The sequence below is a fragment of the Canis lupus genome, chromosome 3 (genome assembly GCF_011100685.1).
Source record: "Canis lupus familiaris isolate Mischka breed German Shepherd chromosome 3, alternate assembly UU_Cfam_GSD_1.0, whole genome shotgun sequence".
Lineage (NCBI taxonomy): Eukaryota > Metazoa > Chordata > Mammalia > Carnivora > Canidae > Canis > Canis lupus.
The window spans coordinates 9,980,886-9,997,036 of record NC_049224.1 but is presented as its reverse complement, the minus strand read 5'-3'; the positions used below and the strand labels follow the sequence as shown (position 1 = coordinate 9,997,036).

At 36.8% G+C, this 16,151-nt stretch overlaps 1 protein-coding gene across 1 annotated transcript in view; it reads left to right on the top strand.

The window, feature by feature from the left end:
• The window catches only part of FAM174A (family with sequence similarity 174 member A), a 41,835-nt gene extending 26,313 nt beyond the window's left edge, over positions 1 to 15,522 (top strand). Inside the window, exon 3 of the mRNA XM_038532247.1 lies at positions 14,919 to 15,522. Within this exon, the coding sequence (XP_038388175.1) occupies positions 14,919 to 14,922 (4 nt within the window). The 3' untranslated portion in view covers positions 14,923 to 15,522. The remainder of the gene's footprint in view (positions 1 to 14,918) is intronic.
• The last annotated feature ends 629 nt before the right edge of the window (positions 15,523 to 16,151 follow it).

Sequence of the window (16,151 nt, the reverse complement as noted above, 5' to 3'; positions counted from 1 at the left end):
TCTCTCTGATCTTCTAATGTTAATATTAAAAATTAAACATATTATGCTATCAATTTAGTAAACAATTCAAATTTATCTTGTGGGAAAGATATATATATATATAGATCTTAATTGTGACTGACTTAAGTAACATTATCAGGGTTAACGCTGTTTGTTTCTCCCGTTAGTAATGGGGGGAAATCAATACTTAGATGGAGATTATATTGTGAGGTACTTTTAGGGCCTGAAAGAGGACTTTTACCTAAGACTTCCCAGTGGTCCTACCATATAAATGGTAGAAGAAGCCAAGGGAATGGATGATAATATTGGTAGAGATGTCTTTACAGGGATAAGATCAGGGATCTTATCACTGAGCCCAATGGGGCACCCTGGGCAGAGCAGTAACAGAACTACAATAGGAGCAATTATAATAGTCACTTGTTAGGTATCTACTTGGGTGCAGGATATACAGACACTGTACTAAGCTCTTTACATATATTATGGAACCATCAAGACAATCTTGTAAAATAGTTCCTTTTGGTCTTATTTTATTTTATTTTTTTTTTTTTATTTTTTTTTTTTTTATTTTTTTATTTTTTTATTATTATTTTTTTTTTTTTTATTGGTGTTCAATTTACTAACATACAGAATAACACCCAGTGCCCGTCACCCATTCACTCCCACCCCCCGCCCTCCTCCCCTTCTACCACCCCTAGTTCGTTTCCCAGAGTTAGCAGTCTTTATGTTCTGTCTCCCTTTCTGATATTTCCCACACATTTCTTCTCCCTTCCCTTATTTTCCCTTTCACTATTATTTATATTCCCCAAATGAATGAGAACATATAATGTTTGTCCTTCTCCGACTGACTTACTTCACTCAGCATAATACCCTCCAGTTCCATCCACGTTGAAGCAAATGGTGGGTATTTGTCATTTCTAATAGCTGAGTAATATTCCATTGTATACATAAACCACATCTTCTTTATCCATTCATCTTTCGTTGGACACCGAGGCTCCTTCCACAGTTTGGCTATCGTGGCCATTGCTGTTAGAAACATCGGGGTGCAGGTGTCCCGGCGTTTCATTGCATTTGTATCTTTGGGGTAAATCCCCAACAGTGCAATTGCTGGGTCGTAGGGCAGGTATATTTTTAACTGTTTGAGGAACCTCCACACAGTTTTCCAGAGTGGCTGCACCAGTTCACATTCCCACCAACAGTGTAAGAGGGTTCCCTTTTCTCCACATCCTCTCCAACATTTGTTGTTTCCTGCCTTGTTAATTTTTCCCATTCTCACTGGTGTGAGGTGGTATCTCATTGTGGTTTTGATTTGTATTTCCCTGATGGCAAGTGATGCAGAGCATTTTCTCATGTGCATGTTGGCCATGTCTATGTCTTCTTCTGTGAGATTTCTGTTCATCTCTTTTGCCCATTTCATGATTGGATTGTTTGTTTCTTTGGTGTTGAGTTTAAGAAGTTCTTTATAGATCTTGGAAACTAGCCCTTTATCTGATATGTCATTTGCAAATATCTTCTCCCATTCTGTAGGTTGTCTTTGAGTTTTGTTGACTGTATCCTTTGCTGTGCAAAAGCTTCTTATCTTGATGAAGTCCCAATAGTTCATTTTTGCTTTTGTTTCTTTTGCCTTCGTGGATGTATCTTGCAAGAAGTTACTATGGCCGAGTTCAAAAAGGGTGTTGCCTGTGTTCTTCTCTAGGATTTTGATGGAATCTTGTCTCACATTTAGATCTTTCATCCATTTTGAGTTTATCTTTGTGTATGGTGAAAGAGAGTGGTCTAGTTTCATTCTTCTGCATGTGGATGTCCAATTTTCCCAGCACCATTTATTGAAGAGACTGTCTTTCTTCCAATGGATAGTCTTTCCTCCTTTATCGAATATTAGTTGCCCATAAAGTTCAGGGTCCACTTCTGGATTCTCTGTTCTGTTCCACTGATCTATGTGTCTGTTTTTGTGCCAGTACCACACTGTCTTGATGACCACAGCTTTGTAGTACAACCTGAAATCTGGCATTGTGATGCCCCCAGCTATGGTTTTCTTTTTTAAAATTCCCCTGGCTATTCGGGGTCTTTTCTGATTCCACACAAATCTTAAAATAATTTGTTCTAACTCTCTGAAGAAAGTCCATGGTATTTTGATAGGGATTGCATTAAACGTGTATATTGCCCTGGGTAACATTGACATTTTCACAATATTAATTCTGCCAATCCATGAGCATGGAATATTTTTCCATCTCTTTGTGTCTTCCTCAATTTCTTTCAGAAGTGTTCTATAGTTTTGAGGGTATAGATCCTTTACATCTTTGGTGAGGTTTATTCCTAGGTATCTTATGCTTTTGGGTGCAATTGTAAATGGGATTGACTCCTTAATTTCTCTTTCTTCAGTCTCATTGTTAGTGTATAGAAATGCCACTGACTTCTGGGCATTGATTTTGTATCCTGCCACGCTACCGAATTGCTGTATGAGTTCTAGCAATCTTGGGGTGGAGACTTTTGGGTTTTATATGTAGAGTATCATGTCATCGGCGAAGAGGGAGAGTTTGACTTCTTCTTTGCCAATTTGAATGCCTTTAATGTCTTTTTGTTGTCTGATTGCTGAGGCTAGGACTTCCAGTACTATGTTGAATAGCAGTGGTGAGAGTGGACATCCCTGTCTTGTTCCTGATCTTAGGGGAAAGGCTCCCAGTGCTTCCCCATTGAGAATGATATTTGCTGTGGGCTTTTCATAGATGGCTTTTAAGATGTCGAGGAATGTTCCCTCTATCCCTACACTCTGAAGAGTTTTGATCAGGAATGGATGCTGTATTTTGTCGAATGCTTTCTCTGCATCCAATGAGAGGATCATATGGTTCTTGGTTTTTCTCTTGCTGATATGATGAATCACATTGATTGTTTTACGGGTGTTGAACCAGCCTTGTGTCCCAGGGATAAATCCTACTTGGTCATGGTGAATAATTTTCTTAATGTACTGTTGGATCCTATTGGCCAGTATCTTGTTGAGAATTTTTGCATCCATGTTCATCAGGGATATTGGTCTGTAATTCTCCTTTTTGGCGGGGTCTTTGTCTGGCTTTGGAATTAAGGTGATGCTGGCTTCATAGAACGAATTTGGAAGTACTCCATCTCTTTCTATCTTTCCAAACAGCTTTAGGAGAATAGGTATGATTTCTTCTTTAAATGTTTGATAAAATTCTCCTGGGAAGCCATCTGGCCCTGGACTCTTGTGTCTTGGGAGGTTTTTGATGACTGCTTCAATTTCCTCCCTGGTTATTGGCCTGTTCAGGTTTTCTATTTCTTCCTGTTCCAGTTTTGGTAGTTTGTGGCTTTCCAGGAATGCGTCCATTTCTTCTAGATTGCCTAATTTATTGGCGTATAGCTGTTCATAATAGGTTTTTAAAATCGTTTGTATTTCCTTGGTGTTGGTAGTGATCTCTCCTTTCTCATTCATGATTTTATTAATTTGAGTCTTCTCTCTCTTCTTTTTAATAAGGCTGGCTAATGGTTTATCTATCTTATTAATTCTTTCAAAGAACCAACTCCTGGTTCTGTTGATCTGTTCCACAGTTCTTCTGGTCTCGATTTCGTTGAGTTCTGCTCGAATCTTTATTAGCTCCCTTCTTCTCTTGGGTGTAGGATCTATTTGCTGTTTTTTCTCTAGCTCCTTTATGTGTAAGGTTAGCTTTTGTATTTGAGTTCTTTCCAGTTTTTGAATGGATGCTTGTATTGCGATGTATTTCCCCCTTAGGACTGCTTTTGCTGCATCCCAAAGATTTTGAACGGTTGTATCTTCATTCTCATTAGTTTCCATGAATCTTTTTAATTCTTCCTTAATTTCCTGGTTGACCCTTTTATCTTTTAGCAGGATGGTCCTTAACCTCCATGTGTTTGAGGTCCTTCCAAACTTCTTGTTGTGATTTAGTTCTAATTTCAAGGCATTATGGTCCGAGAATATGCAGGGGACAATCCCAATCTTTTGGTATCGGTTCAGACCCGATTTGTGACCCAATATGTGGTCTATTCTGGAGAAAGTTCCATGTGCGCTTGAGAAGAATGTGTATTCAGTTGAGTTTGGATGTAAAGTTCTGTAGATATCTGTGAAATCCATCTGGTCCAGTGTATCATTTAAAGCTCTCGTTTCTTTGGAGATGTTTTGCTTAGAAGACCTATCGAGTATAGAAAGAGCTAGATTGAAGTCACCAAGTATAAGTGTATTATTATCTAAGTATTTCTTCACTTTGGTTAATAATTGATTTATATATTTGGCAGCTCCCACATTTGGAGCATATATATTGAGGATTGTTAAGTCCTCTTGTTGAATAGATCCTTTAAGTATGATATAGTGTCCCTCTTCATCTCTCACTACAGTCTTTGGGGTAAATTTTAGTTTATCTGATATAAGGATGGCTACCCCTGCTTTCTTTTGAGGACCATTCGAATGGTAAATGGTTCTCCAACCTTTTATTTTCAGGCTGTAGGTGTCCTTCTGTCTAAAATGAGTCTCTTGTAGACAGCAAATAGATGGGTCCTGCTTTTTTATCCAGTCTGAAACCCTGCGCCTTTTGATGGGGTCATTAAGCCCGTTCACATTCAGAGTTACTATTGAGAGATATGAGTTTAGTGTCATCATGATATCTATTCAGTCTTTGTTTTTGTGGACTGTTCCACTGAACTTCTTCTTAAAGGGGAATTTTAAGAGGCCCCCTTAAAATTTCTTGCAGAGCTGGTTTGGAGGTCACATATTCTTTTAGTTGCTGCCTGTCTTGGAAGCTCTTTATCTCTCCTTCCATTTTGAATGAGAGCCTTGCTGGATAAAGTATTCTTGGTTGCATGTTCTTTTCATTTAGGACCCTGAATATATCCTGCCAGCCCTTTCTGGCCTGCCAGGTCTCTGTGGAGAGGTCTGCTGTTACCCTAATACTCCTCCCCATAAAAGTCAGGGATTTCTTGTCTCTTGCTGCTTTAAGGATCTTCTCTTTATCTTTGGAATTTGCAAGCTTCACAATTAAATGTCGAGGTGTTGAACGGTTTTTATTGATTTTAGGGGGGGATCTCTCTATTTCCTGGATCTGAATGCCTGTTTCCCTTCCCAGATTAGGAAAGTTTTCAGCTAGAATTTGTTCAAATACATATTCTGGCCCTCTGTCCCTTTCGGCGCCCTCGGGAACCCCAATTAAACGTAGGTTTTTCTTCCTCAGGCTGTCGTTTATTTCCCTTAATCTATCTTCATGGTCTTTTAATTGTTTGTCTCTTTTTTCCTCAGTTTCCCTCTTTGCTGTCAACTTGTCTTCTAGGTCACTCACTCGTTCTTCCACCTCGTTAACCCTCGTCGTTAGGACTTCTAGTTTGGATTGCATCTCATTCAATTGGTTTTTAATTTCTGCCTGATTAGCTCTAAATTCTGCAGTCATGAAGTCTCTTGAGTCCTTTATACTTTTTTCTAGAGCCACCAGTAGCTGTATAATAGTGCTTCTGAATTGGCTTTCTGACATTGAATTGTAATCCAGATTTTGTAACTCTGTGGGAGAGAGGACTGTTTCTGATTCTTTCTTTTGAGGTGAGGTTTTCCTTCTAGTCATTTTGCTCAGTGCAGAGTGGCCAAAAGCAAGTTGTATTGGGAAAAAGAGAAAAAGAGAGGAGAGAAAGAAGGAAAGAAAAGAGAAAGAGAAAAAAAAAGGGAAGAAAAAGAAAAAAAAAAAACGAAAAAAAAAAAAAAAAGAAGAAAAAGAGAAAGAAAAAGAAAGGAGAAAAAAAGGGGGTGGGGGAAGGAAACAAATCAAAAAGCAAAACAAAACAAAAACAAACAAACAAAAAAAGAACCACCGGGGAGTATCTTCTGATTCTGTGTTCTTTAAGTCCCTTGGCTTCTCCTGGAAGTTGTCCGTCTAGCTGGTGTTCTGGGGGAGGGGCCTGTTGTGATTTTCAGGTGTTAGCAGTTGGGGGAGCTGCTGTGCCCCTGCCTGGTGCAGGGCTCGGTGGGGGTTGTTTACCCCGTGAGGCCGCAGGAGGAACAGCCCCAGTGGCGGGGCAGCTCTGGAAACCTGGATTCAGCTCCGGCAGGAACTCCGTCTGCAGGGCCTGGAGGCTCCGGGGCGGGGCCGCTGATCTGCTCAGCTGGGGCAGGAGCGTCCTCGCTGTCCTGGGCCCTCCCGGCCTCTGCCTGTCCCGGGGGAGGCGGGATCCTGGGCTGTGTCCCGGCGCCCTGTGCTCCGGAGCCTGCGCTGGTGGATTCGCGCTCCCGGGCCGCGCAGCCCCCTCCGCGGAGCCGCCGCCCAAGCCCCTCCGAGCTGCTCCTGGAACCGCGCAGCCCCCTCCGCACGGAGCCTCTTCCTCTGCCCGAGCCCCTCCGAGCTGCTCCCGGGGCCGCGCAGCCCCCTCCGCGGAGCCGCCGCCCGAGCCCCTTCAGCTGCTCTGGGTCCCGCCGGGTCCCGCCGTGCGCGCTGCAGCCCTTAGGGAGCTCGGCGCACTCTCCTGGGCGCGCAGGTGTCTGTTACTGTCCCAGGGAACCCGAGGGCATCCCCGCCCTCCTGGGTCCTGCTCCAACTCCCCGCGAGCCCCTTTCCCCCGGGAAGGTCGGTGCAGCTCCTGCTCCTCCGGGACGGGGCTCTCCTGTCCTGGGGACACTCGCCCCGGCCTCAGCCCGGCTCCTCGCGGGGCCCCTCCCCCTCGGAGGCCTTTGTTCCTTTATTTCTTTTTCCCCGTCTTCCTACCTTGATAGAAGCGCGAACTCTCCTCACTGTTGCATTCCAGCTGGTCTCTCTTTAAATCTCAGGCCGAATTCATAGATTTTCAGGATAATTTGAAGGTTTTCTAGGTAGTTTGGTGGAGACAGGTGATTTGGAGACCCTGCTCTTCCGCCATCTTGCTCCTCCCCCCCCCGGTCTTATTTTAAAGATAAAAAATCCGAGGCTCAGAGTTTAATTTAGGCTTCTCTTCCTACTGTAACTTAATCCCATTTTTAAAATACGTATTTGATTTATACCTTTATAAAGAGAATAATTGTTAGTTCTCTTCATTCTGTCTTCTATATCAACACTTGCTTTTACTTTTTATTTTGCAAATGAGGACCCTAAAAATGAAGAATGTAAATATTATGATGTGCCTACCTTGCCAACTGCAATGCAGAATCCTATTAGTCTACAGTATAACTGCTGGTAATTCTTGTGGGATCAGCCTTACTGATGCTGCCTTCATTGTTTAAGTGCTTTCTAAAATTAGTTCCTCTTTATTTTCCAGATCCTATCCACAGAATAACAGGAAGCAAGTTATTTCCAGAGAGACAAATGAATTTCCTTGCTTATAATTTTATCACGGCATAAAACTATCCTTTTGTAGCCAGCTCTTTCTGAGAGGAGTTTTTATTGTGGTTTTTAATATATCAGAATTTTAATGATTGCTGTTGGTAGTTAGAATTTGGGGTAATTATTTTCACTGTTTCTTTGTATTAGATGAAACCATATGAAACTGCCAAAATGTGGTTTAATATAACTTTCCTCAAGGAAATTTATTACTTCCTATAATAGTATATCACACATAGGGCAGACTCCAAATACAGTGCATCATGGCTCTGGCTCCTTTTCTTTGCCGTCTCTTGGTTCTGTTGGATCTGCACATCTTCATGTGTTGGCCTCATTTTTAGGTGCATCCCAGCATTTCCTATAATCATACCTAGAGTGGTAACTTTCAGTGGAATTTAGGGACTTGCTTTCTTCTGTCTCTTCCTCAGGAATGAGGAAAGTTTCCCCCAAAACTCTAAACAGATCTGTTTTTTTGTTTTGTTTTGTTTTGTTTTGTTTTTGCTTTCTATATTATTGGTTGTGTGGCCATTTCTAAACTAAACCCCAGGAAGAAAAGTGGAAGTACTGTGATTAGCTCAGAATTATCATTTTTATTTGAACGGATATTGAGATGTTAACCACCATTACCACTATACCTAGAACTTTTAACTGTTGAAGTTAATACAAATTGGGAAATTGTAGGAATGTGAAAAAAAAAATAATTTGAGCAACTTGGTTAATCTAATTTCTTTTTTAATTTTCTAATTTCTTTTGAAGTGCTTATTGATACTCTAATTTGGTTTATTAGAAGTAATATTTTTATGTTTAGTTACTTGAAACATTTTACACAAAGATATTAGAAAACTAAAACGCAAATGTCAATTCTATAATTGTAAGATGTGTCAGCCCACTTGGATAGAAAAACTGTTGAGGAATTAGGTAGCTTATACTGACTAAAAATTACCTTCATTTTTCTCAAAGAAAAATATTGGAAACAAATACTCATAAACAGTCCCCCAAAAAAGTTTAAAATACTGCTTTACTACACAACAAATGAAAACAGTACTTTCTTACCTTGTGTTTGATTTCTACTGAACATTAAAATTATTAGTATTTTATGATGACATACATACACTACAAGACCTTTTTACCATTCTTGGTAGCAGCTTCTAAAAGCTGGCACTTACATCACTTCAAGGCTATTTCAGTAGTTTTTGTCAAGTATGTAATTTTTAAAACCCTAAATTTGCTTTTTAGCTACTTCTGTTTTGCTTCAATAAATTTAATATTGTATGGCTTCATTACATTTGCGCTCAATGGTATTGACCACAAAATATTTTCTGGTTATTAACATTAGCATATCAGAATTAGAAAGCAGATTTGATATAAGTATTTAACCAGAAACACTCATTAAGAAGATCTTATTCAGTTACCAGTTTGAAAATGGTTCTGATTTCTAAAACACTACTTTCAATGAAAAACATATTATCAGAATAAACACTAAGATAATTAAAAGTAAATAGAATAGAGGAATGTGTCAATTACTAATATTTATGTTAGATAAAAATTGGTATTTTAGGATCTTTAGTGGTATGACTAGTAGGATCATCTGTACTTTCTGCACTTAATGGGTTCTATGCTGTCTTTGCCATTACTTAAATAAGATTAATAAGTAATAAAAGGTAATAAGAGAACCCTCATGTTCTTCTTCTTTCAGTATGTTTTACTTTCCTGTGGACACTGAGCCTTAGAAGAAAATTTGCCTTATCCCATTAATAATTAGACATCACAGTGTGCTTATTGGTTAAAAACATGAATCATTTGTATATTATTTTAACAAATGTTACATCAGATTTTATTTGGTAATGCTGTTTTCTCATATCATTGCATGGTCTAGAATTGTCCTGTATAATTTGATAGCCATTAGCCACATGTGGCTCTTGAGGATATGAAATGTGACTAGTGTGATTGAGGAACTGAAATTTTAATTTTATTAAAATTTACTATAAATTGCCAGATGTGGCTAGTAGCTCTTGTGTTAGAACAGACCTAGAGCAAAAGTATTTGACTGATTTGGTTTAAATTAATACTATTAAATGAAAACTTATACAACAGTTAAATGACAAATTTCTATTTATATAGCAGGTGATCCATTTAATGAAATGTTTACAGCTTTTGTTCAGGATTTAAATTCTCCTCTGATTATTTGAATTGCAGTCTGTCTAAGGTGAGATAGATGAATATGCATAACTACCATGAAGCTGATATGCATGAATGGTGTTAAAGGCAATACAGGGACAAAGATCTCAAGTTTATGAAAAATTAAAACACAAGTTATTAAAACCTTTCCCAGTGTTCTCAGTTAGTAGTCATTCTTTAGAAGCCACAGATACTGTATCTTTAAAAGAACTTGAGAGAGAGAGAAAAAAAAAAAAAACTCCAGGAATCTAATATTTGCAAATATATTTAAGTGAATAAAGAGTAACAATACTCTGGACTCCATTAGGACAGTTTTGTTTTGTTTTGTTTCTGAACCTGATGTAGATTTGTAACTGTTGAGATAGTTTAAGATTTTCAGTTAGCTTTTAGGTTGTCCTTGAAAATAGTGTCTTTTCTTTTAATCATTGTTTCATTATATAATATGAAAAGACAGGACATTCTTGAAGTTTGAAAAGTACTCAAACTGAGGTTTCCATAAGATTTATTAACATTCTCTTTATCTCATAGAAAACCATGATGATTTTTCTTTATTGGGTTAAGAATACTTAACAATGCTGTAGAACAAATTTCTAGAACTTACTCATCTTGCATAACTCAAACTTTATAACCATTGAGTAGCAACTCCCCATTTCACTCTCCTCTCAATCCCCAGAAACCACTTTTGTACTCTCTATTTCTCTAAGATTGGCTGCTTTATTTCCATATTTACTTTTGTCTATTTTAATAAAGAACATAGAATTACAGAAGTTTTTTTCTGAATTCAGGAGTTTTTCTCATGTCATAAGAAGTCTGTAGTAATTGAATCCTGGTATCAATTCAGTAGCTGTTCGATCATAATGTTTACATTTATTCAGTTTTCTCCATCCTTTCCTCATGCTTATTTTATCCAGCTTCTATGGCTGCTATTATTTTAGCCATCGCGTCTGTTTCAGGCAACAAAAGGGTAAGAAGCAAGAACCCACCTCAAATCAGTCTCTTTATCAGGAAATCAAAATTTCTCAGAACTATCCTCTTCTTTCTAACAGTCTTCTACTCCTCTTTGCTAGCAAAACCAAAAACATAAAGAAAGTCAATATTTTTATTAGCAAACCAAAAGAGATAGTTAAGTGTTGAATAGATAGCTTATAATATTTCACCCTGACTGTTCAGAATGTTTTCTAAAGGTTAAATTTGGCAACTGGTAAGAGAAATATTTGCCTTTGGTGGTCACTGAATAAAGGTATGAGTTCTAGGGAATTATTGTTCATGAGTAGCAGTTTTGCAGAGCAGTAATAGGAATTTAACATCATAAACAGATTAGCTTTTTTTTTTTTTTAATACAGCTGTAAATGGTAGAACAATAGAGCATTTGACATTGCATCTAATCTTTAGACTTAAGTGACTAAATACTCATGACTGAGAAGTGCTGTGGTAAAATTAGGAGCACCAGAAGGTGATTATGTAGACTCAAGTGCTTCTTGAGCTTCTGTCATTGATAACTGAATATCCTTACTTCAGTCTCCTGAATCTTGTTTCTATTTCCTTACCAAGTCACCTGACAAGTAGTGTGACTGGACTGCATCTCTAAATGTTATTCCAGCTCTTGGGCTTTGTAATGGTTTCTGTTTTCATCCAGAAGAGTTCCATAAAAAGACATCCTTAATCACTTGGAAACTGTTTTATCCCATTCTTACAAAGAATAACTTATCCAGTAAATAATGGACCAAGATGCCAATAGAATTCAGGCTTACTTTCTAGGCTGAGGTTGTTTTTTGTCCTCTAAGTAATTTCCATGCTGTATTTGTGAGTCTGTAATAAGAGAGAATTATGTTAATTCTTCTTTTTTTTTTTTTTTTTCTTTTTTTGTCATCACCATCTTCCCAGTATCAAGCAATTTTCCTGGCAGATGATAGTTCAGTGTATGTTTGGTGATTAAATGAATGTCATTTTAGAAAAAAAAAAATGTATGTATTAAATTTAGTAGCACACACAAACCAATAGGTTGCATACCCTATTTTAAATAAATCAAGGCATTAGGTATTGTGGTTACTGATACCTGTCTTCACATGAGACTATATTTGAAATAAATTTGTCTGTACTTGTTCTACATGTCACTGCCATAGAATGTGGTTTAGCAAGGATATAATGTTCTTAGGGTTTTTTAGATCTTAAATTCTAACTTAAATTTGTTAATTTCAGTAGTTATTTACAGCTTAAAAATTGTCAATTCAAAATTTAAACGGTATTAATTGAAGAATCTCTATACCTCCCTTCATGCTAAGGTAACATAAGTTTTATGGAGATTTTTACCATTATTCATTTAATCTAGACATTATTAATTTTAAGCTGTAACACTAAGAAAGAAGTCAATTTAATTATGAAATAATATGATATTTTTGTGTAATAGTGGAATTGTGCACACCAGCTTCTTAATACTTTTGCATTCTTCCTCCCTTCTAAAGAATTCGGCAATTGCTCTTGCCTTCGGGTGTATTTCTTGGTTTGTAATAGTTTTTCAGAACAGAAATTAGCAAAGGTTCGTCTACTTGGGATATTGGGACATCTTCCCATTTTTAAAGTCACGGTTGTTTCTTGGCAAAAATATGGAATTCTCACCATTATTTCGGTAGTAAACATTTGCTTCCCCAATAATAAACTATAGTTTACTACTTTCATTTGTTATACACATACAGTAACTTTTGCTTCAGTAATAATTCATGATATTATCTTTTTAAAGGCATTCAAGACATTAAACTCATTCTCTATAATACCAACAATGCATGTAATTCTATTGAAGTGACAAAGAACAAAGAGCCGGATCAGCTTTGTGCACATATAGGCAGTGGCAACTACATAGTAACCACCACCTGTCTGATCACATTTCTAAGATGCTTTCCATCAGCTGGAAGATGCATCTCAGGGTCAGAGATGTTAAAATATGAAAAATGTGTTTTAGAAACTGTGAAATCTAGTCATCCCTGCGAGAAGGTAGCCTTACTGTTCTGCTTGGTTTTGGGGCTTGAACCTCTAGTCCTGCCACTTTCTGGCCAAAAGAACATGTTGTTAACAAGTCCACACAGATTATATTATGTATTCCTCATTCTGTGTCTAAGCTTGAACCTTCAGTCTGCCTTGTACAACTTTGCCTCACCAGATACTGGAAACTCTTGGTTATTTTCCTGATGCCATACATACTAAGGCTTCACATTTTTAAATTGCTGTGAGATCTCTGAGAAACTGCGTTTGGGGTGGAAAATAGGAGAGTTCACTGAGGAGGTGATAAATTTAAGTTGCAGCTATTTTCGAAACTAGTAAGTTATTCTAATAAGAGCCTTATGAAAAAAGAAAGTTGCTTTTCAACTGAAAGCATGTGTCAAGGGATGCCGTGTATGAGAGTGTGTGCATTTGGCATGTTGTGAGCCCCTTTAACATAGGATATATCCTAGGATCATGGAAAATCAGTCAGATTTGGGGCCAGATCAAGAAGGCCATGTTAAATATACATAACTAAATATATATTAAGGATTTCGATTTTACTATTTGTGAAAGTGGTCATAAATCATTAACTGCTTTGGTGTGGAGTGATACTATGAGATACATGTTCTAGGAAAAGGATCTTGGTGACCTTATTAAAAAAAAAATGAGTTGGAAAGAAACTAAGGTCTAATTTTTTGAAGCTATTTCAGTTATTCAGTTGAGAAGTATAAAAAACAGAAGCAAAAGCTAGTTTAGGAGATGAAGGAAATGAAAACATTTGACAAGGCAGTAATACTCAATAGGATGTAGGGCATGAGTAGTAGTCAGAGGGCCTTGGTGCCCCCACTGGTGGAATGGTGACTAGATAGGTTGTGTTACCATTGTATGTGTTAAGAGGGTGAGAGGAAGGCCAGGTTTAAGGCTAGAAGATGACAGGTTTGATTCTTAATAGGTTAAAAATATTTCCTATGGGGCATGTAGAAAAAACATCTTCATTATTATTTGGTCTTTAGTGTAGTCGTGCCAGAGAAACTAGAGAATAGTGGTTCTACATAGCACATTGTAAGTGCTAGACAGGATGAAACATCTGGAATGGAATTCTGAGGCAATCCCAATTCAAGGAATGCAATGAGAAAACAGGTTGTACAGTCTGGAAAATAAAAAGATAAGATAAATAAGATAAATCTTATCTTCTGGAAAATAAAAAGATAAGATCAGAAGATAAATCTTCTCTTCAATAAGATTTGGATATATGCAAAATAATAGGTATGCATGTTCACATATGTTTTGGGATTGATTATGAATCTTAAAATGCATTTCTGAAACTGTACAATAAGAGATTCTTCGTGTACTAGGTACTTCTTGATCCCAAAACATCTTACAGTGTCATCATTAAATGTTGCTTAGATTCTGATAAGTAGCCTGAGTTCAAAAGGCTATTTAATGCTACAGTTGGGAATTAGGTACTTGTCATCTTATGTTTTTACTCTGCTAAATGGAACTGCAAGATTTATTCATCTGATTTTTTTCATAGTCCACAAATTCATTATCAAAACGATCAAGAGTTTCAGGCATGCAAAGGATAAGAGTTGTGTAAAAATGAGGACTAGGTTACATTGTTTTTTAATAGCCTTCAGTATCTTTGTTAAAAAGCTTAAATTTATCCTCAAATTAAAATATATTAAAAGTTCATTAGCTTTAGATTGTTTACTGAAGATTCAGATAAAATAATAAATTGGAAGAGAGTATAGTCATTCATATTTCCAATGAATTTTTAAATGTTGCTGGTGATTGTAAAGAAAGACTTATTAAGTTAGTAAGATCTGCACACCCTTGGCTGTTCTTTTACTCCAAATACTTTTTGGTTGTAATGGTCTTACCCGCAGAAATTTCTTGAAAGCAGTGGGTTTAGATTAATAGTACATCCTGGTGTAGAATTAGAGTTAAGGCCTAAAAAAGATGTATGTGATAAAAATGTAAACTCATACTACCAAAACTAGTCAGTAAAATAAGAAAATAGGCAACCTTATGGAAAAGTTCTATATGGATACACTTTGTAACTGAATTATAAATATTAAAAACATTTTTTGAGTGGCATCTGGGTGGCTCAGTAGGTTTGGCATCTGACTCTTGATTTCAGCTCAGATCATAATCTCTGGGGTCATGAGATCAAGCCCTGGGTTGAGACTTCATGCAGAGTCTGCTTGGGATTCTTTCTCCCTCTCCCCCTGCCCCTCCTACTGGTGCTTCCATACACACACACTCTCTTTCAAGTAAATAAAACAAACACATTTTTTTTGTTTCAGAGTATACTTAGGCATGTAGCTTCAGTTATATCCTCATTTCTGAAGGTTTAGAAGTAAAGAATTGTATTTACAGAAACTATAGAAACAAATAACTTTGGGAATATTTTGAAATGTTTTTGAATTGTTCCAGGATGAGCATTTAAAGTTTTGTTTTTTGTTTTTCTTGCAGATAAGAATGTGCCTTTTAATGAGAGGACTTCATCTTTCTACAATGAAGAGCAGAATTTCTATGTTTAAGGAATAAGAAGCCACTTTATCACTGGGGGAGGGGGGTATTTAAGTTACATATATTATGACAAATTTTAATTTGTTGCAATAAATACTGTATCGTTTTGTTATGTCTTTGTATGTATAGAAGTGCTCTTAATGGGCTCAGAGTTGTTGGGAGGGAACTGCACTATAATAGAAATCTGTATGAAAATTACTTTAAGCAAGGTGTTTTCTGATCAGTTACTATTGCTTACCATATTGTAAAAAGTTTTATATATTAATCAGTTAATGTTATTTTGTTTGGGGGTTTTATTTTATTATTGTTATTATTATTATTTTTTTTTTGGTGATTGCCCATTAGTTGCTTTTCCCCCCCATTAATTGTTTTTTGCTAAAACTATAAATCCCAGCAACAAACTGGTGTGTAAAAATAATTTAAGATTTCTTTACAGAGATGTATTCCCCATTTTTGTGGGAAAAAAGCCAAGTTTACTTTGCATTTGATTTTTTTAAATATTAATAAATGAGTTGTATGCAAAAAAATAAATATGATTTAAAAATTATTTTAAAGTGGTACAGAAAGAATATTTACAAAATAAACCCAAATATAGAATTATATAACATAAGTATTTTATATGATTTCTAGAAAAATCTTTCAAAAAATGTAACCATTCATATTTAGCAATTTGTTAAATTAAGATAGCTACTTTGATTAGATAATTTAGAAAACAATACATTTCAAAGCCATTTTATTTATTTACAGCATCGTGAGAGAAGTAATGGCAAAACATTCCAGTCATATATTAAGATGCAGGAGAGTAAGAAAGTAAGTGTGTAGACTTTGGCAGAGACTTAATAGCTCTGAACAAATTATGTAACTCTGTTGAGCTTCAATTTTTCACATTCTAAAATTAGGAGGGAATTTACGGGAAAAGCATGGGTCACAAGTTTCGTTGCTCATAGGGACCAGGGAGGAAATGTAAATATGTGGTGTCTGTCAGGATAGTCTAAGTCAGATAGTAGTAACAGATGGTCCCCAAATCACATGGGTTATAACAAAGATTTATTTCTCACTCATGCCACCCATTTGTTATGGACTGTGATTCTGCTCTCCGTTGTCTTTTCTTCAGGGTCAAGGCTGATGGAAAAACTTCTGCTTGGGATATTGCCTCATAGCTAGATGTCCAGACGT